Source organism: Amblyraja radiata, chromosome 39, assembly GCF_010909765.2.
Source record: "Amblyraja radiata isolate CabotCenter1 chromosome 39, sAmbRad1.1.pri, whole genome shotgun sequence".
Lineage (NCBI taxonomy): Eukaryota > Metazoa > Chordata > Chondrichthyes > Rajiformes > Rajidae > Amblyraja > Amblyraja radiata.
The window spans coordinates 2,015,087-2,037,697 of record NC_045994.1 but is presented as its reverse complement, the minus strand read 5'-3'; the positions used below and the strand labels follow the sequence as shown (position 1 = coordinate 2,037,697).

Below are 22,611 nucleotides of genomic sequence, written 5' to 3'. Positions count from 1 at the left end.
GAGCAAATTTCCTGAGCTAAGAGATGATACAAAACTGGGTGGTTTTGCAGATAGTGAAGATGGTTGTCAAAAATTGCAGCGGGATCTTGATCGATTGGCCAGCTGGGCTGAGGAATGGTTGATGGAATTTAATACAGAGAAATTTGAAGTGATGCATTTTGGGAAGTCTAACATGGGCAGGACCTACACAATGAATGCTAGGCCTCTGGGGAGGGTTGTAGAGCAGAGGGAACTAGGAGCACAGGTGCATGGTTCCTTGAAGGTGGTGTCGCTGGTAGATAGGGTGGTCAAAAAGGCATTGGCACATTGGCCTTCATCACCCAGAGTATTGAGTATATAGGTTGGGAGGTCATGTTACAGCTTATAAGATGTTGGTGAGGCCATTTACTCCACATTTAGAGTATGGTGTTCAGTTCTGGGCACCATGTTATAGGAAATATGTTGTCAAGCTAGAAAGGGTACAGAGAAGATTTACAAAGATGTTGCCAGGGCTATAGGGTCTGAGCTATAGGGCGAGGTTGAGTAGGCTGGGACTCTATTCCTTGGAGTGCAGGAAGATGAGGGGTGATCTTATTGAGATGTATAAAATCATGGGAGGAATAGATCAGGTAGATGCACAGTCTCTTGCCCAGAGTAGGTGAATCGAGGCCAAGAGGACATAGATTAGGTATGTTGCAAAGCCTACCTGAAGCGTCTTTGAAAATCTGCCGCTACGGGTGTGCGCGATTTTGGCGCCGTTTAGAGGGGGCGGGTTTAAAACGCGATTTTCTCTAGGCTGTTCAAATCGAAGATGTTCAGCCTAGTTAATTATTAACGAAAAATCGCTGGAAGACCCCGTCGCAAAAGCTATTATTAGTTTTAAAGGCCTCGTAAAATAGTTATAGTAGTTTAAAAATCAATCTCTAAACCCGTGACCGCCAGCAACCGCAGAGTCTCATAAAGCAAACAGCTGAAGTTAGGCTGTATATATTTACATTAAAAAGGGCTTCTAAAGATCCCTTTATACAAAGTTTAATATTGCGAGTAGCTCAATTTGGCCCCATTATATCGCGCAGTATTTTTCTGGGCATTTGGGGCACAAATCTACCGCAATGTGAACGTTCTAAACCAGCGCGTTCCACAGGGATCCCACTAGAAAGCTGATTTAAATGGGCATTTATTTACAGCAATTGAACACTAAATTCCTTCCATTTGGCCTATAAATTAATGTAAATGAGATTTAAAAATCATGTTTTATTGTGAATTATTTGTGAATATTATTTGGACATTTAGGCTATTTAAAAATGTTAATCATTAATAATTAAGAAATGGATAGATGTTTAGATCTAGTAATTGAAGTCTGAAATTAGCTACAATTAGGTAACTAACTAATTATATGCTTTAATTTCAGGTCATCCAAGTAAGATTATTTTATATTTGTTTCAGAATGCTTCAATCTATGATAACTGAAAATTTCATTCAGTTTTCTTAATTTTTAAGAAAGTTATGGGCTTTTGACTGTTCAAGATCACAGCTTTTTTGTTATGTCCATAGAAAATCAATAGGGAACAAGATGCTCATTTCCGAGTATGAAAATGGCCATAACTTTTTAAATACTTGAGATATGAAAGTGAATTAGGTGTCAAATTAAACTTATTTTTATGCTTTATCTGATGGGATAAATTACAGACTTGATTTTTAAAATCTCAAAATTTTGTAACATTGCTACATAGGTTTAAGGTGAAGGGGAAAAGATTTGATAGGAATTAGAGAGGTCACTTTTTCACACAAAAGGTGGTAGGTGTATGGAACAAGCTGCCAGAGGAGGTAGTTGAGGCAGGGACTATCCCAACATTTAAGAAACAGTTGGACAGGTACATGGATAGGACAGGTTTGGAGGATTATGGACCAAACACGGGTAGAAGGACTAGTGTAGCTGGGACATGTTGGGCAAGTTGGGTCGACACTGTTCCCACACTGTATCACCATGACTCTTAGAGACAAAAGTTTAACGGGTAATTGATTTGTACAGATACTTCACTCACCTCCTCGTCAGATTCAAACTGCACATTAACTCCATATGTCTCATCAATGTTGTCGTCTGGAAGAGGAAAATGCAATGTTAGTTCTAACCAGTTCTCGAAACCAAGATGTACAGAAACAAGAAACTACAGATGCTGTGCTACCAAAAGAGACCAGAAACGTCACTATCCATGATTATGCCTGACCCACTGAGTTACTCCAGCACCTTGTATCTCATTACCCAGAAGTGTGCCCCTGTTCATTCTTGGACTGTTTTTTATTAAAGCACCCTAGTGACACAGTAGGCTGGTTGAAAAAGAGAGTTCATGAAAAGAGAAGAGGATTTAGGCAAAAAGTGGATGTTGACATTTAGAAGATAGCCCTTTTTGCCAGATACAGATCAAAAGAATGTCATTTGTTCATGAAGTTTCATTCTCGTTCATTACCAATGAAGTATTATTAGATTAGATTAGATTAGATTAGATTATTTAATGACCACACAGTCAAGCTGGTGGAATTCAGGTTCAGTACAGGATGTTACAAGGTAGGCTGATTCCCGTCAAACATAACATAAAACACAACATCATACAATATACAGTACATGCATGGGGAGGATATGTGCTGTTATCATAGTGTGTTCAGAATTCGGATTGCATGTGGGTAAAAACTGTTTTTAAATCGAGATGTCTTGGCGGACAGTGAGCTGTAGCGCCTTCCTGATGGCAGCAGGTGGAAGATGTGGTGAGCTGGGTGGGAGGGATCAGAGATGATTTTCTTCACCCTTGACACAGACCGTTTGTGATGGAGTGATTCTATTGATGGAAGGGGAGTGCTGATGATTTTGGATGCTTTGTTAACTATGCGTTGTAATTTATTACGGGAGTGAGTGTCTAAACTGCTGAACCAGACTGTAATTGATGAAGTGAGCATGCTTTGGATGATGGCTGTGTAGAATTTGATTAGGAGGTGTTTCCTTACTCTAAACTTCTTGAGCTGGCGGAGGAAGAAGAGTCTTTGGTTGGCTTTTTTGTAGATGTGATTTGAATTGATTTTCCATTTGAGGTTATTGCTTATGTGAGTGCCAAGAAATTTGAATGAGTCAGTGGTGGATATGGGTTCGCCTGAGATGAGTAGGGGGGTCTTGGGTTGTGCCTTACGTCTGAAATCAATGATGAGTTAGTGTGTTTTTGATGTGTTGAGTAAGAGGTTATTATCTGTGCACCAAGTGACTGCTTTGTGTGTTTGAGTGCGGTATTCTGTTTCATTATTGTTCGAGATGAGACCTATGATGGTTGTGTCATCTGCGTATTTATAAATTTTAACTGAACTATGCTGGGATGTGAATTGGTTTGTGTAGAGTGAGAATAACCAGGGAGACAAGACGCAGCCCTGAGGGGCTCCTGTGCTGAGGTGCAGGGGGTGAGATATTGTGTTATGTATCTTCACCCTCTGTTGTCTGTTCCAAAGGAAGCTGTAGATCCAGTGACAGATGCAGGGGTCGATGTTCATGTCCGTTAATTTATGGAAGAGTTTAACCGGGTTGATGGAGTTAAATGCCGAACTGAAGTCCATGAACAGGATGCGGGCGTACGTGTTGGCGGTTTCCAGGTGTTGCAGAGTGTGATGAATGGCCAGATTGACTGTGTCTTCCACTGACCTATTGGCTCTGTATGCGAATTGGTGTGGGTCCAAATTGGAGGAAGTGCTGGTTTTGAGGTGAGCAAGAATAATGTGTGTTGGAGTATGAATAGGAATAGCATCCAATAGTCTCAGTATTTTCATTCAACTAATCATTCCATTGCAACTTGGTTACAGCTATTAATTGAAATTGAATCTTAACATTAGCTTCTGATTATACACAGGTCTGCTACCGCGAGGAATTGCCTTTCTACCTGCAGCTGGGGAGGGAACAGTAGAGATACACGGGTGCAGTCCGGTTGTCAAAATCTAAGCAAATCAATTCATGTTTAAAGAAGCTGTGGACTTTAGGAAAGTACTGCTTCCTTATTTATGACATCTTTATTGCAACTGCACAAGCACTTAAAATAAATGGATGAATCAGTTGACATCAGTAAGTGAAATGCTCGTGTGTATTCCTCACAGTAGCAGACTCGTGGGCAATCAGAAACTAATGTTAGAATCCAATTTCAATCAATAGCTGAAACCAAGTTGCAGTGGAATGATTGAGTGTAGATGCTGAGACCATTGGATGCTATTCCTATTCATACTCCAGCACTCTTTTAGCTCAGCATTAAAAAAAAATGAAGTTACACGATAGAATAAGTGTTCCAGTCAACACGGTAAGTTCCATGGTGACGTAGAAACTAGGCCGAGTAAGCTGGTAGGTAGAAGGGAAGTGGGGCCCCAAAACTCTGCAACCATTACCTGGTTAGCCAAATGCCAAACCAGATATCTGACCTGCCACAATGCTGAGAATTATGTTCTGCATTCTTTCTTTCCCATTGTTGTACATGAGTTTGATTTGATTGTATTTATGTATAGTATTATCTGATAGCTTACAAAATTATTTTATTGTTACAATAATAAACCTAACCTGACCTAGTCAGACAGCAGATTATTTACTGTGAAGATAGACACTAATGTTGGAGTAACTCGGGGAGTTACATCTGAGAGAAAAGGAATAGGTGACGTTTCTGGTCGAGATCCTCCACACACGGAGGGAAATTAGAGATATGAATAAGTACAAAGAATAAAAGAATGAATAGTATACAAATCAACGTCAGCAACGATGATCAAGGAAAGGTGGAGCCCACAACGGTCCATTGTTGGCTGTGGAGAAGGTGCTAATGAGTGGATGCAACGTGTGAAACTAAGCAGGACAACCGTGAAACTAGTAGGATGACTAAGGTGGAGGAGAGACGGAGAGAGAGTGAAAGCATGGGTTACTTGAAGTTAGAGAAATCAATTTTCATGCCACTGTGTTGTAAGCTGCTCAAGCGAAATATTCCTCCAATTTGCGTTTGGCCTCACTGACAGTGCAGGAGTCCCAGGACAGAAACGTCAGTTTGAGAAGGGGAAGGAGAATTAAAGTGTTTGGCAACCGGAAGATTATGAAGGCCAAGGCTGACTGAGAGAAGGTGTTAAGCGAAACAGTCGCCCAGTCTGCGCTTGGTCTCGCCGATATATGGGAGTCCACAACTAGAACAGGTGATTGTGACGGGTTTCAGCATCTTTATTAACTGGGAAGTATTGATCCTGCTTACCCATATTCTGCACCTCTTTGTCTCCTCCATAGTCACTAATTTTCTTTCCCAGATTTACAAGCACATGGTAACGAGTATCTTCCAATTGCCCCAGGAGCATTTCTATCTCCTTTCGCCGCTCCTTGTCACGCAGTTTATCATTTTTCAGCACAGCCAGGACCTCATCTGCTGCTCCACAGAGGATATCACGGGGCTAGAAAAGAAACAAGATAATCTCGTGTAAAGAAAAGCTAGTCTTATTATAAATACAAACAATGTAGCGCTCACAGAGTGCTAAATTTACCCCGTTGCTTTTCCCATGTTAACTCACTCATTGTATGTATTTCAGATGTAACCGCAAAGAGGAAATACAGCAAGCAATATATTTGTCCTATCTATTCCACATGTACCTTCGGCAGTGACGAGAGTACATAAGGCACACGAGATAAGAAACGCACAACTATGACAGAACAGGGTCTGAATAAACAGGAAGAAAGGAAGTGCATTATATTTGAAAACTAAAATAACAAATAAAAAGTAATGAAAATAAGTAAAAAAATTATTCAAATATTAACTTGCCAAACCATAATCGATTGAAAGGCAAAACATTATCTTATCACTATTTGGTGAATAATCTTGATTCGCTTGGCTGGATGACTTCTTCTAGCTTTTCTATTTTAGTTTTGCAATTTTATTTGTTTTCCATTACTAGTGAACAATCTTTATCGGGCAGAATTAATTTTATGACGTCAAATCAGTATGCGATTATTACCAAATTATTCGGATTATACAAAGTGTTGAATAATTAAAGGTTTTGCTCAAAATGTGTTACATTGTGCAAGACCAATCACTGTCCTGAAAATAGTACGTTCCAGGTAATACAAATGGAAATCGATTAATTCCTAAACATCTTTACAACACCAAGATTCACTGTTTGCTTCTGGTTTCAATGCAGAGAGATGATTGTATGGTGGCTTTAAGCGCCAGTGCACAGTAGCATTTTGGAACAAAACAAAACCTTTTGCTACCCTATTAGTTTACCATGGCTAAACGGCACAAAAGCACAGCAGAGGATGTACTTCCTACGGCAGCTGAGGAAGCACAATTTGCCACAGGCAATGATGGTCCAATTCTACACGCCCATCGTAGAGTCTGTCTCACCTTCTCCATCATGGTCTGGTTTGGCTCAGCCACCAAGCACGACACCTAGAGGCTGCAGTGAATCGCCCAATCAGCAGAGAAGATTATTAGCTGTAACCTTTCCTCCACTGATGAACTGTACACTGCAAGGGCCAGGAAGCGAGCGGGCAAGGTCATCTCTAACCCCTCTCACCCTGGCCACAAACTCTTTGAATCACTTCCCTCTGGAAGGCGACTCCGGACTGTCAAAGCTGCCACAGCCAGACATAAAAACAGTTTTTATCCACGAGTAGTTGCTCTACTCAACAGCCAGAAATCTGTAGCCTCCCTTTGATCTGGTGTTTTGTTGGTTCACATGCTTGATCAATGGTGTTTTATCATTAATGTTTCATTATTATTAATGTTTAGTGTTTTCTGAGTCATTCGTAACTGTCACTGTATGTCATGTTGTTACTTGTGGGCGGAGCACCAAGGCAAATTCCTTGTATGTGAATACTTGGCCAATAAACTTACTTACTTACTTAAAAACAATCAGCAAAGAAATTCTAAATTCTAAATATTCTTATAAATTCTCCAACTAGCACTCTTATATACATAGAAACATAGAAATTAGGTGCAGGAGTAGGCCATTCGGCCCTTCGAGCCTGCACCGCCATTCAATATGATCATGGCTGATCATCCAACTCAGTATCCCGTACCTGCCTTCTCTCCATACCCCCTGATCCCCTTAGCCACATGGGCCACATCTAACTCCCTCTTAAATATAGCCAATGAACTAGCCTCAACTACCTTCTGTTGCAGAGAATTCCAGAGATTCACCACTCTCTGCGTGAAAAATGTTTTTCTCATCTCGGTCCTAAAAGACTTCCCCCTTATCCTTAAACTGTGACCCCTTGTTCTGGACTTCCCCAACATTGGGAACAATCTTCCTGCATCTAGCCTGTCCAACCCCTTAAGAATTTTGTAAGTTTCTATAAGATCTCAATCTTCTAAATTCTTGCGAGTACAAGCCAAGTCTATCCAGTCTTTCTTCATATGAAAGGCCTGATATCCCAGAAATCAGTCTGGTGAACCTTCTCTGTACTCCCTCTATGGCAAGAATGTATTTCCTCAGATTAGGAGACCAAAACTGTATGCAATACTCCAGGTGTGGTCTCACCAAGACCCTGTACAACTGCAGTAGAACCTCCCTGCTCCTATACTCAAATCCTTTTGCTATGAATGCTAACATACCATTCGCTTTCTTCACTGCCTGCTGCACCTGCATGCCTACTTTCAATGACTGGTGTACCATGACACCAAGGTCTCGTTGCATCTCCCCTTTTCCTAATCGGCCACCATTCAGATAATAGTCTACTTTCCTGTTTTTGCCACCAAAGTGGATAACCTCACATTTATCCACATTATACTGCATCTGCCATGCATTTGCCCACTCACCCAACCTATCCAAGTCACCTTGCAGCCTCCTAGCATCCTCCTCACATCTAACACTGCCCCCCCAGCTTCGTGTTATCCGCAAACTTGGAGATGTTACATTCAATTCCCTCGTACAAATCATTAATATATATTGTAAATAGCTGGGGTCCCAGCACCGAGCCTTGCGGTACCCCACTATTCACTGCCTGCCATTCTGAAAACTCCTACTCTTTGCTTCCTGTCTGCTAGCCAGTTCTCTATCCACATCAATACTGAACCCCCAATACCATGTGCTTTAAGTTTGCATACTAATCTCTTATGTGGGACCTTGTCGAAAGCCTTCTGAAAGTCCAGAAATAACACATCCACTGGTTTTCCCTTATCCACTCCACGAGTTACATCCTCAAAAAATTCTATAAGATTCGCCAGACATGATTTATCTTTCATAAATCCATGCTGACTTTGTCCAATGATTTCACCTTTCACATAGATTACAGTTCTGTGTTGCTGGCTATTCATCTGTGTTGAACCATCAGCTATTCTCTCAAATCCGTTATGTGGACCACACCTCCCCCTCCGCCACTTGCACAGACGCCATCAAATTCACCGTCTGCACTGCATCTGCTCCCATGATGAGGCTTTATTTCTAGGCCATCCAAAGAAACCTTGTTCTTTAGTGAACATGGTTTCCCCACTGCTGTGGGACTGAGTGGCATGCAATTTCTTGCAGGCAGATAAATCAACGTCTGATTGGGAAGGCAGCAATCCTTGACAAAACAATGTTCCTTCAGCGATGAAATTAAGCTTCAGCGTATTTTATCCGTTTGTAAAAAATCAATGGAGCAAAACACTACGATTTTTACCCCATTAAACCAGCAATGCAAGTAGTCTAGCTGTCTGGCCTTCAGACATTGTGGAAACACATACCTGGTCACCAAGTGCAGCCTGAATGAAGCTAAGTAGCACCTCGTAAGTCTCTCTGGTCTCTTTTGTTTTTGGTTTGTACACAATTCCAACCATTTCATCAATTCCCTCCGACAACAATGTATAACCTTTCATCTTATTCATGTCATGGCGATCTTCATCACGCTTTCGCCGTCTGTGTGGAAATACCCAAATGGTTATATAAGAGACAAACAAAACAGGAAGCCACATTTAAATTGAATACAGCAATGTATTATGTGGAAAAAAAATAACCAGCTCACAGAATAGGAAACATGGGTCTAGAAGTCTTACCAGAAATAACCATATAACAATTACAGCACGGAAACAGGCCATCTCGGCCCTTCTAGTCCGTGCCGAACACTTATTCTCCCCTAGTCCCATCTAACTGCACTCAGACCATAACCCTCCATTCCTTTCCCATCCATATACCTATCCAATTTATTTTTAAATGATAAAATCGAACCTGCCTCCACCACTTCCACTGGAAGCTCATTCCACACAGCTACCACTCTCTGAGTAAAGACGTTCCCCCTCATGTTACCCCTAACCTTTTGTCCCTTAATTCCCAAATCATGTCCTCTTGTTTGAATCTTCCCTACTTTAAATGGAAAAGCTTATCCACGTCAACTCTGTCTATCCCTCTCGTCATTTTAAAGACCTCTATCAAGTCCCCCCTTAACCTTCTGCACTCCAAAGAATAAAGACCTAACTTGTTCAACCTTTCTCTGTAACTTAGTTGCTGAAACCCAGGCAACATTCTAGTAAATCTCCTCTGTACTCTCTCTATTTTGTTGACATCTTTCCTATAATTTGGCGACCAAAATTGTACACCATACTCCAGAATTGGCCTCACCAATGCCTTGTACAATTTTAACATTACATCCCAAATTCTATACTCAATGCTCTGATTTCTAAAGGCCAGCACACCAAAAGCTTTCTTTACCGCCCTATCTACATGAGATTCCATCTTCAGGGAACTATGCACAGTGATTCCTAGACCCCTCTGTTCAACTGCATTCCTCAATTCGCTACCATTTACGTCCTATTCCCTACCATTTACCATGGACGTCCTATTTGATTTGTCCTGCCAAGATGTAGCACCTCACACTTATCAGTATTGCCATCTGCCATCTTTCAGCCCACTCTTCCAAATGGCCTAAATCTCTCTGTAAACTTTGAAATATTCTAGTAAACTCCTAGGCAACAAAAATAAAAGACCTGCAAAGACTTGTCATAACTGACGGGCACACATTTATTCATGTATCAACCATAATCTCGAATACAGAACATTTACACAGCATCTTAGCACATCACCTCGAAAGTCCCAGAGATCAGCCCCTGTCATGTGACTTTCTGAGTCTGATTATCATCATTTTTGAATGAAAACAGAAGAAAAATTTAAAAATGCAAAGTTCACAAACAAATGTCACCAGATAACCAGCTTCTTCTCTCCTGTACTTTCACAAGTGTTGTCCATTGTAGAAAAAATGAATCTCTATTCATATGGACGGGGAAAGCTGAATGTATAATTTTTTTAACAGCTGCAGGGATATAAATGCCAGTGGAATGCCCTGATATAATTTCTTGTGGTGCATAGAAGACAAATATTTCCTTTCATATATTTCAATATCCTTTGCAAGCTGATAAAATGTAAGGAAGAAATTGTTCTAAGCGTCTTAATATACATTCAAATTCTAGTTTAGTCCTATCATTTGGAAAGCTCTGTATGTTTAAATACATTAATAAAAATATTGAACATAAATATTTAACTAACTTCTGATTTCTCAATTATTCCAGACATGCTACTTAAACTATTTTACCATTCAAAATAAACACACACATGGAAAATTTGTATACCATGACTAAGTGGCAAATAAATGTCTTTAATTACACTTCAACTGCAATCTTAAATGTTGAGAATATAGGCTTTACATAGACACAAAGAACTGTAGATGCTGGTTTACAAAAATAAAACACAGTCACTGAAGTATTTTAGCGGTCAGGCAGCATCTTTAATGGATTGGTGACATTTCGGGTCAGGAACCTTCTTCAGACTACCATGTCCTCCATCAGACTATCTTCTCCCCATATCCCTTGACTCCACTAGCCCCGAGAGCTCTATCTAACTCTTTGGATTTAAGAGTGAGTTAGATAGAGATCTAGGGGCTAGTGGAGTCAAGGGATATGGGGAGAAGGCAGGCAGGGGTTATTGATAGGGGACGATCAGCCATAATCACAATGAATGGCGGTGCTGGCTCGAAGGGTCGAATGGCCTCCTCCTGCACCTATTTTCTATGTTTCTATGTTTCTAAATGCTGCCTGATCCACTCAGCTACTACAGCTCTTTAGGCATTACTTACTTTGCTCGCCTCTCCTCCTGCAACTGTGGTTTTGTTCTCTGAGCTTTGTCTCCCATTCGGGACCCTTCCAGTTTTCCCACCAGTGACAGCACCTCTCCTGTGGGCTCATCTCGTCTGGTTCGGTCAATTAAGGACCGATCTGCTTGTAATACAAGATTGGAATTCTGCAAAATAGAAAGTAAATTACTACAAGAATAGAAATGTATCAAGATGAACAGAAACTCACACAAACCTTCACCCCAAGATCTACAATTGTAGATAAAAAGTGCAGAATTAAAAACGTCCCCACCTGCTTAACAGGGCAGCTCTGACATTTGACATTTTAGAATCAACTAGACTAAGTGGGACCCGTTGGGTCCCTGTCACACAGGAGGCTTGGAACCCCAATGCAATATTCCACCACTCACCCATAGCCCCCAACTGCACAGGCACAGCTCATTTCCCCTCATCCCTAGCACTCTATCCCCCTCCTCTTCACCCTCTCCTCCTCCCCTCCCCAATCCCTCCCTTACCTCTCCTTTCCCCTACCCTCAGTCCTCCCTCGTCACCCGTCCCTTACCCCCTCCTATCCCTCTATCCCCCACTCCTCACCTACCCCTACCCCCCCCACTATCCCTCCTCACCTCCCCCATTCCTTCCTCACCTTCTCCTCCCCCTCTATTCCCCACTGCCTCCATCCTCTCCATTCCCCCTCCTCTCCCACTCTCCCTCCTCACCTCCCTCTTCTTTTCCCTCTCCTCCTACCCTCCCCAATCCCCTCACTTCTCCTTTCCCCTAACCTCAGTCACTCCCTCCCTCCCTCCATAACTCCTCTCCCCTCCCTACCCTCCTCCCCCTCTATCCCCTCTCCTCCCCCACTCTCCCTCCCCAGGATCTCGAGGTTGCCGCTCCTCTCCCTTCCTGCGTTTCCCGGCGCAGCAGCCGTCGACGCCCTCAGAGCCAGGCCTCGGATCGGCCCGGAAGCACCAGCAACTACGTCTGCGCCGGCGTGTGGGCGTTGGGGGAGAGCTCGGAGAAAAGACGGGGGAAGAGCCACGGGGAGAGGGGGGGGTATCACGGGGGAGGGGGCAGGAGCCAGCGAGGGGACCAGAGGGGAAGGGACTGGAGCTGCGGGGCGTTGCAATGGCGGTGCGTTTGGGACCCACAGCGGGCGCTGGACGCTCTCCTCTGCCCGGATATGATTCACCGCACGGTTCGTCTAGTGAGACTATATGGGTGGAGCTGAGGAACAAGAAAGGGATGATCACCTTGTTGGGGGTATACTACAGACCCTTAAATAGTCAACGGGAGTTAGAAAAAATGTGCCGGGAGATTTTAATTTCCCAATATAGACTGGGAAAATCATGGCATGAAGGGTTCAGATAGGGTGCAATTCCTCAAAAGTGTTCAGGAGAGTTTTCTTAAGCAGTATGTGGAGGCCCCCACACGTGAGAGGGCAACACGTGTATTGGGAAATTGGGACAGGCAAGTTAATGAAGTGTGTGTGGAGGAGCCTTTTGGGACCAGTGACCACAGTTCGATGAGGTTTAAGATAGTTATGGATTGGGACGGAGAGGGTCCACGCGTTAAAATGCTCAACTGCATTCGTTGTGTCTGTACTGTACACTGACAATGACAATTAAAGTTGAATCTGAATCTGAACTGGGGTTAGGCCAACTTTGAGGGTATGAGAGAAGGTCTCGCTCAAGTTGACTGGAGCAGGTTATTAGAGGGGGAAAGACCAAGTGGGATGTTTTTAAAATTGTACTGAAGAGAGCTCAGGATGTGTACGTCCCTGTTAGAGTGACTGGCAAAGCAGACAAACGCAAGGAAGCTTGGCGGACGAGGGACATTGAGACGTTGGGATTCATGGGACAGGTATGGGCAGCTGAGATCAAGTCCATCCCTAGAGGAGTTTCGGGAACTAAGGAGTAAACTAAAAAAGGAAATCAGAAGGGCAAAAAGGGGCCAGGAGCTAGCTCTGACTGGTAGCATTAAGGGACAATCCCAAAAGATTTAATAAATATTTAAGGGAGAAAAGCGTAACTAGAGAGAGAATGGGACCTCTCATGAATCTGTATTTATCGAGGAGAAAGATAGTAGGATGGAAGAATTAGAGCAGTCAAATGAAGTGTCTTGAGAGCAGTCAGAGTTACTGTCGAAGAAGTACTGAAGATACTGTCGTGGGCCTGATCTCTGTTATCCGAGGACATCAGAGGAAATCTTCAAGGCCTGATCTCATATATCCGAGGACACTGAGGGGGACTAGAGAGGAAATTGCGGGAGACCTGGTTGAAATTTACGATTCAATAGACAGTAGATAATAGGTGCAGGAGTAGGCCATTCAGCCCTACGAGCCAGCACCGCCATTCAATGTGATCATGGCTGATCATCCACAATCAGTACCCCGTTACTGCCTTCTCCCCATATCCCGTGACTGCGTTATCTTTAAGAGCCCTATCTAGCTCTCTCTTGAAAGTATCCAGAGAACCGGCCTCCACCGCCCTCTGAGGCAGAGTCCTTAAATACAGGAGAGGTGCCGGAAGACTGGAGGGTGGCAAATGTTGTACCTCTTTTCAAGAAAGGCTGCAGGAAAAATGCTGGTAACTATAGGCTGGTGAGCTTTACATCTGTAGTTGGTAAATTACTGGAGAGTATTCTGAGGGATAGTATATACAGGCATTTCGATGGGCAAGGGCTGATTAGGGATAGTCAGCATGGTTTTGTACTTGGGAGGTCGTGCCTCACAAATGTAATTGATTTTTTTAAGACGTGACCAAAAAGATTGATGAGGGCAGAGCTGTAGATGTTGTGTACATGGACTTCAGTAGGCGTTTGACAAGGTTCCACATGGTAGGCTGCCCTGGAAGGTTAGATCGCATGGGATCCAAGAAGAGATAGCTGAATGGATAGCAAATTGGCACCATGGGAGGAAGCAGAGGGTGATGGTGGAAGGTTGCTTCTTGGACTGGAAGCCTGTGACTAGTGTGTGTCTCAGGGTTTGATGCTGGGCCCGTTACTGTTTGTCATCTACATCCATGATTTGGATGAGAACATAGAGCAAAATTAGCAACTTTGCTGATGCGACAAAAGTTAGTAGTTTTGCAGATAGTGAAGATAATTGTGAATGATTGCAGCCGGATCTGGATCGATTGGCCAGGTGGGCGGAGGAATGGTTGATGGAATTTAACACAGAGAATTGTGAGGTGTTGCATTCTGGGATGCTGAATAAGGACAGAACCTACACAGTAAATGGTAGGCCTCTGGGTAGTGTTGTAGAGCAGAGGGATCTTGGTGCCTTGAAGGTCGAGTCGCGGGTAGATAAGGTGGTCAAAAAGGCTTTTGTCACTTTGGCCTTCATAAGTCAGAGTATTGAGTATAGAAGTTGGGAGTTCCACTTGCAGTTGTACAAGATGTTGGAGAGACCACATTTAGAATAGAATTTCAAACAAGAGGACATGACTTGAGTATTAAGGGACAGAAGTTATGGGGTAACATTAGGGAGAACTTCTTTACTTAGAGAGTGGTAGCTGTGTGGAATGAGCTTCCAGTGGAAGTGGTGGAGGCAGGTTCGATTTTATCATTTAATAATAAATTGGATGGGTATATGGACGGGAAAGGAATGGAGGGTTATGGTCTGAGTGCAGGTAGATGGGACTAGGGGGGAAAAAAATGTTCGGCACGGACTTGAAGGGCCGAGATGGCCTGTTTCCTCCGGGCTGTAATTGTTATATGGTTATATGTTATATGGTAATATTGTGTCCAGTTCTGGGCACCATGTTATATTGTATGAAAGATATTGTCAAGCTTGAAAGGGTTCAGAAAAGATTTACGAGGATGTTGTCAGGACTAGGGGGTGTGAGTTTTTCTGAGAGGTCGAGTAGGCTGGGTCTCTATTCCATGGAGCGGAGGATGAAGAGTGATCTTATAGAGGTATATAAAATCATGAGAAGTATAGATTGGGTAGATGCACAGAGACTTTTGCTCAGAGATGGGGAATTAAGGACCAGAGGACATAGGTTCAAGGTGAAAGGGAAAAGATTTAATAGGAATCCGAGGGGTAATTTTTTCACACAAAGGATGGTGGGTGTATGGAACAAGCTGTCAGAGGAGGTAGTTGAGGCTGGGACTATCCCATCGTTTAAGAAACAGTTAGACAGGTATCTGGATAGGACAGGTTTGTAGAGATATGGACCAAGCGCAGGTAAGTGGGACTAGCGTAGTTGGGATATTGTTGGCCGGTGTGGGTGAGTTCGGCAGAAGGACCCGTTTCCACACTGTATCACTCTTGACTCTCGACGCACATGAACTCGCCACAATTAAATAGGACCCAAATGCGTACTTATGGAGCTACGAGCTGCATGACTACAGGCAGACTCAATGAAATAAGGCAGAATTCGGTTGCGTAATTCCTTTTTGACTGGTGCAGACTCAACAGTTCTAAATACCCCTCTCTGTACGTAAATACGTAATATTGTTGTACGATTCTGATAAACAGTAGAAATCCTTCCAAGTTGCACCATTTATTGTAATTAGTCATCATATTATCCGAAGCCGCGCGAACCATTTAGCAGGGTATTTAAACTGAGACACGTGAGAGTTTGCGCGCAAAGTCCCAGACTTCGTTCACCAATGTTTCTTTAGTGTACACTGCTGCTTATTTGGCTGTGTACTACCCTGACCCGCCATCATCACCACCTGGGCTCATCGCCGTAGCAGGCCTCACGCAGCCTTAATGCCTAATCGACCCGCTCGGGTGGATCTAACCCCAGTCGGCAATTTAACACAAGCAAGCCGCACCTTGGTGCAGCCCCCCTCGGCCTCTGGACAGGGTGAGGCAAGCCCGACTTACCGCTTTGTACTCGTATTGCAGACTGCGAGCGGTTACGTCCGCCATGACTGCCGCCGCTCCACTCGCCGAGCACAGCCGCCACTTCCGGAACCATGTGCTTCCGGGTCAGGGCCGGCCGCGCGGTCTCCATGGTTACTACCTGTGCCCGCTCGGGGCAGGCGGGGTTCCTGGGCGAGGACAGACATAACTCAGCGGGACAGGCAGCATCTCTGGATAGAAGCAATGGGTTCTATTTCGGGTCGAGACCCTTCTTCAGACTGAGTGTCGGGGAGGGGGAGAGACAGAGATAAGGATGTGCAAGGTTTGAGAACGACCTCTCCACCCCCTCGTTGTTGATCTCCATCCTCTTTGATGTCTCATCCTCACACTTTAGACTTCCATATCTCTGTATCTCCCCCTCCCCTGACTCTGTCTGAAGAAGGGTCTGGATCCGAAACATCACCCATTCCTTCTATCCAGAGATGCTGCCTGTCCCGCTGAGTTACTCCAGCATTCTGTGTCTCTTTGTAGGACATGTAGAACTGAGAGGAAGGTGACGCCGAGGCACACAATCGGTAAAATTAACCAGGACAGTGATTGTCGCGTTGATATGCTGTTTTCACACCTCACACCAGGAAAACATTTTTCACACAGAGTGTGGTGAATCTCTGGAATTCTCTGCCACAGAAGGTAGTTGAGGCCAGTTCATTGGCTATATTTAAGAGGGAGTTAGATGTGGCCCTTGTGGCTAAAGGGATCAGGGGGTATGGAGAGAAGGCAGGTACAGGATACTGAGTTGGATGATCAGCCATGATCATATTGAATGGCGGTGCAGGCTCGAAGGGCCGAATGGCCTACTCCTGCACCTATTTTCTATGTTTCTATCTCTCCATATCAGTAGCGTCCCTCTCCCCTGACTCTCAGTCTAAATAAGGGTCTGGACCAGAAACGTCACCCATTCCTACTCTCCAGAGATGCTGCCTGTCCCGCTGAGTAACTCCAGCATTTTGTGGCTTCGGTATAAACGAGCATCTGCAGTTTTTTCCTACACAAGGTCACTTTCGTGATATTTGTTGTGGGTTGCACTCGCCGCGGGGTGTATTCACCTTGGCGCTATCGGGTGGGCTGTTAGTGCGTGTTGAGAGTTTGTCAGTGTCGGGTGAGTCGGTTCACTCGGCCGCCATTTTAGCCGCAGACTTCCCCCTCCGCCGCCGTTGCGTGTGGTCGACATGGCCCTCCATGCGATCGTCCGGCTGCTGATAATCTTTTGAGGTCGTTGATCAGCTGGACGTGGACGTTAGAACCGTGTAGCAGTTGTAGTATAAACTGCACTGTTTTGTTTTTGCTCGCAAACTTTATTGATAGTACCGTGCTTCTCCATCCTGGACTCGCAGCTATGCTACGGATGTGAAAATGGGCGTCTGCAGTTTATTGATTTATCTGAAGGATCCCGACCAGAAACATCAGCTATTCCTTTTCTCCAGAGATGCTGTCTGACCCGCTGAGTTACTCCAGCATTTTGTATCTGTATAGGGTGATTTCACGAAAGGTCACCAGAGCGTAGATCCGCACCCACGTGACCGAAATTTTTAACTGGAGTACATGCGTCACTTCCGGTGCATGTTAGTGAATGGGAAAACACGCACTTTCACACCCGTTAAAAACATCGAAAACGGCCCGTTTTTGAGCTGTAATTAACTGTGCCAGTCGGGGTGACCGTGAGGAACAGCCACCTAAATTTACAGTCCAAAAAAAAGATAGAAACTAAGGTAAATTCAAGAGGGAGCTGAAGGTGTCAAAACAGCGGAAGTGCTAGCGGACATTTGCCGTGGAGATTTAAAGATCGAAAATATCGGGAATTATCACGTTTGCTCGCTGCATTTCATCAAAAGTGGCATTATTGCACAAGAACGCCATCAACTTGCAGAGCTATAGATGCTTGAGCTGCAACCAAATCTGCTTTAATACTCTCTTCTTGTTGCACGTGCATGGCGTTCTTGTGCACATTGTCAATCCTGCTCACAGTGGGTGCCCAATCAGGATTGTTGACATCATTCCATGCTGCAGGCTTGTCTGTTATTAGATGATAAATAAATAAATAAGTAGTTTGGGTGATTGTGCAGGCTTTAAACAAGAAACATTGAGAAATATATTTTGGCAAATAATAAAATGTCCTGCTTTTGTCCAACTAACAGCTGACAGCTTGCATCTCAGTAAAATTTATTTCAAAACGCATTGATAGTTTACGATTATTTAAATGGTAAATGGAGCTTCAGAAGCGTTTTCATTTTGCATGTTAAAACCCACCTGAGAACCATGGGCGATTTTGCAATTTTACTGAGGGATTTTTAACTTTTAATACTTTTCATATAACAAATGAATAAAGATAAAAAGTCAATAATGCCTTACTTTTGATGAAATGCAGCGAGCAAACGCGATAATTCCCGATATTTTGGATCTTTAAATCTCCACGGCAAATGTCCGCTAGCACTTCCGCTGTTTTGACACCTTCAGCTCCCTCTTGAATTTACCTTAGTTTCTATCTTTTTTTTGGACTGTAAATTTAGGTGGCTGTTCCTCACGGTCACCCCGACTGGCACAGTAAATTGCAGCTCAAAAACGGGCCGTTTCGATGTTTTTAACGGGTGTGAAAGTGCGTGTTTTCCCATTCACTAACATGTACCGGAAGTGACGCATGTACTCCAGTTAAAGTTTTCGGTCACGTGGGTGCGGATCTACGCTCCGGTGACCTTTCGTGAAATCACCCTATTGATAAAACTGTTTGCTTCAAAGAAGCACGTAGCCTCTTCTTATTTCCTCGGCGCCCGCTTGTGTTGCAAAATTAATGTCAGCCTGGCCAATTGTACATCTTTTACTGTGGGCTACTTGCTTGGCACTATCACTATAATGGTTGAATGCACTTTTTTAGCAAGTTTTTCCCCTCTTCTCCAGGCACTTTCCCTTGCAACCACAAGCAATGCTACACTTGTCGCTTTACCTCCCCCCTTGGCTCCATCCAAGCAATCTTTCCAGGTGCGGCAGAGGTTCACCTGCATTTCCTCCAACCTCATCTATTGCATCCGCTGCTCTAGATGTCAGCTGCTCTACATCGGTGAGATCAAGCGTAGGCTTGGCGATCGCTTTGCGGAGTGCCCATCTCAGCTCTCCCTCAGCCCACTTGCTCCTCCTCTTCCTTTCTTCTTTCTGTCCCCACTCTCACATCAGTCTGAAGGGTTTCGACCCGAAACATTGCCTATTTCCTCCGCTCCATAGATGCTGCCTCACCCGCTGAGTTTCTCCAGCATTTTTGTGTACCTCTGACAATCCATTGTCTTATCTTTTCTATTTGTTGTTGACCAGTTGAAAGCATACAATCACACACAACCTGGAACTCTTAAATCACTCCTTAGTAACTTTCCTGAAATATGTCTTAGTGGTCAGCAAGCTACTTGAGAAAATTCCCCTCACATGCCGCCACTAACAGTGGTATGTTCAATGCAACAGCCACCACCTGCCATTGATGCTCTTTTCTTTAGAGCTGCCTATCTGATCAGCATGCAAAAAATAAGTCATTTGTTCCAAGTCCATCATCATACATTTATTTTTAACGAATCCTACACCAACCCCATTTTATTCTCCCACATACCCATTGGCATTCTTCACTCTACCACGTTCTAGAAATGTGAAGTATTTGAACCTGCATAGCGGTACAATCTACACAGCATAGGTCAGATCTGACTTTATTGAAAATTGTCATTGAAATCTATAAGGAACTGGATTAATTAACCAGCATTTTTCAAAGACAACCACTGAAATCCAATGAGGAAGATCTCCCATTTACTTGAGTTGATAGTGTAATACTGTCAACTTGGGATTCTTCAAACAGCTGAATAACAGCAATACTTGTCCATTACTTTGCAGATGCTGCCTGACCTGGTGAGTTCATCCAGTACTTTGATTTTTGCTCAAGATTTTTGCTCAAGATTTTAGCAAGTTTCATGTGTCTTCATTTTAGCTTCATTGCAAAATCTCTGCAAAGTAGAGATTTTGAAGAAGTTATTTATTTTCAGCTGGAGTACTGAGACCCTCTCGTCATGCTCCTGTGATTCCTGCTACTCTCCTGCTTTCACCCAGTCACTACAAGCCATGTGTCTTTCCTCAGCACTTATCTTTGCTGACATCAATCTGAAGGGCCTAACCTGAAATATCTTCCCATTCTCACCCTAAATGTTTCCTGACCTGCTGTCTTTCAACCTTTATATGCTCAAGATTTCAGCATCTGCAGTTTCCCATTTCACCTTTATCTTTTTGAAATTGGTTTGCTGATTTTTTTGTACTTCCAGTTAAATTAATAGACTTAATCAAAACAATTAATATTTACTTTAACCCAGTAAAGAGAGAATGCTCTGATGACTGGTGGTAGACAAAAATGCTGGAGAAACTCAGCGGGTGAGGTAGCATCTATGGAACGAAGGAAATAGGCAACGTTTCGGGTCGAGATGATTCTTCAGACTGATGTGAAGGTGTGGGGTGCAGGAAGAAGGGGAGACAGTGGGCTGAGGGAGAGCTGAGAAGGGGAGGAAAAAGTAGGGACTACCAGAAATTGGAGAAGTCTGACGACTGATCTTCAAAGAGAACTGTCAAGGGAAACAAACTTGTATCAGAGTCAACAAGTCAACTGCACTCTGATAATCAGTCAGCAGTATTGGCAGTCACATCGATAAATTCACCTGCAGGGTCCTGGCACAAAACCACACCTAATCCTATTCTACTAAGATGCTGCCTGACCCGCTGAGTTCCTCCAGCACTGTCCTTTTTTTGTAAACCAGCATCTGCAGTTCCTCGTTTCTACTACTTGATAAATTCACAGATTACACCACTGTCATCATCAAACGAGATAGAACAAGGACTCAAAAAGCTTGAGTAACTCAGCAGGACAGGCAGCATCTCTGGAGAGATGGAATGGGTGACGTTTTGGGTCAAAACTCTTCTTCAGAGATAGAACAGGTGGTTGAGTGGTGAAGTAACCTCAACAATGTCAACTAAACCAAGAAATCCAATTGTTAACTTGGAAACTATGTACCAGTTTTCAGTTTCAGTCTGAAGAAGGGTTTTGGCCCAAAACGTCGCCTATTTCCTTCGCTCCATAGATGCTGCTACACCCGCTGAGTTTCCCCAGCAATTTTGTGTACCAGTTTTCAATGGTAGGTTGACAGTGTGGATGGCAGCTTCAAATTCATGGGTGTTAACGTTTCAGACTACCCGTCCTGGGCTATGCACATTGATATTATCAGAAAGGAGGGACACTAGTACCTCTACTTTTAGAAGTTTAAAGAAATTCAGAGATGAGATGTCACTGAATATTCCAACCAACTTCTACAAATACACTGTAGAAAGTATTGTTTGAAAGTACTGATTGTACTATGGCCAGGTATAGCAATTCCAATGCACAGGAATGCAAAGGATGCAGGAAGTAGTTCTTCACAGGCACAGCTCTCCTCACCAGTGGAAACATGTACACTAGTCACTGCATCAAGGATGTGATATCTATCAAGGATCCCACCCATGAGCTATACCATCTACTTCCACCATCAGGGACTGCGGGCTGATGTCCTTGTCCATTACCATGCTCAGGAAGAGCTACTTCCTACTGATTCTTGAACCAACCTGCACAACCCTGATCCTAACTTGTGAACAGAACATCACAGCCCATCTCTTGGACTACCATGGTTTTGTAATTGCATATTTTTGTGCTAATGTCTTTTTTTGCAGTTTTTTTCACCGTCCTGTAGAATTGTGAGGTATCAGCCTAAACACTAAGTTAGAAGGATTTCGTAATGCCTACCTTGCCCTATACTTGCAGAATATGAACAGTGTACAACAGACATTCCGGACAGCATAACACTTTCACATGACTTGTCTGAGCAGAATTTGAGTATAGGAGCAGGGAGGTTCTACTGCGTTGTACAGGGTCTTGGTGAGGCCACATCTGGAGTACTGCGTACAGTTTTGGTCTCCTAATCTGAGGAAGGACATTCTTGCCATAGAGGGAGTACAGAGAAGGTTCACCAGACTGATTCCTGGGATGTCAGGACTTTCGTATGAAGAAAGACTGGATAGACTCGGCTTGTACTCGCTAGAATTTAGAAGATTGAGGGGGATCTTATAGAAACTTACAAAATTCTTAAGGGGTTGGACAGGCTAGATGCAGAAAGATTGTTCCCGATGTTGGGGAAGTCCAGAACAAAGGGTCACAGTTTAAGAATAAAGGGGAAATCGTTTAGAACTGAGATGAGAAAAACACTTTTTACACAGAGAGTGGTGAATCTCTGTCACAGAATGTAGTTGAGGCCAGTTCATTGGCTATATTTAAGATGGAGATAGATGTGGCCCTTGTGGCTAAGGGGATCAGGGGGTATGGAGAGAAAGCAGGTACAGGATACCGAGTTGGATGATTAGTCATGATCATATTGAATGGCGGTGCTGGCTCGAAGGGCCGAATGGCCTATTCCTGCACCTATTTTCTATGTTTCTAATGCTTCGTGATGGAGCAATACAAATTTCCAGACCCAGATTCTGTCCCAGCATTTACACCCTGTTAAAAGAATAATGGACTAGCTGGGCAGGACATATCAGCAAAGGCAGAATACCACATTTTGTGGAGGGCTCACGGAGACAAATGATCATGTGACGGACAAAGATTTACTGATCTTGATAATCTGAAGTGTTTCAACAT

The 22,611-nt window shown here is 43.6% G+C and overlaps 1 protein-coding gene across 1 annotated transcript in view; it reads right to left on the bottom strand.

The window, feature by feature from the left end:
* snrnp200 (small nuclear ribonucleoprotein U5 subunit 200) overlaps positions 1–15,985 on the bottom strand; it is a 104,069-nt gene extending 88,084 nt beyond the window's left edge. Inside the window, exons 1-5 of the mRNA XM_033014004.1 lie at positions 15,897–15,985; positions 11,066–11,229; positions 8,688–8,859; positions 5,226–5,418; positions 2,025–2,080 (exon numbers count right to left, since the gene is read on the bottom strand). Coding sequence (XP_032869895.1) covers positions 2,025–2,080; positions 5,226–5,418; positions 8,688–8,859; positions 11,066–11,229; positions 15,897–15,941 — 630 coding nt within the window. The 5' untranslated portion in view covers positions 15,942–15,985. The remainder of the gene's footprint in view (positions 1–2,024; positions 2,081–5,225; positions 5,419–8,687; positions 8,860–11,065; positions 11,230–15,896) is intronic.
* Between the last annotated feature and the right edge of the window lie 6,626 nt (positions 15,986–22,611).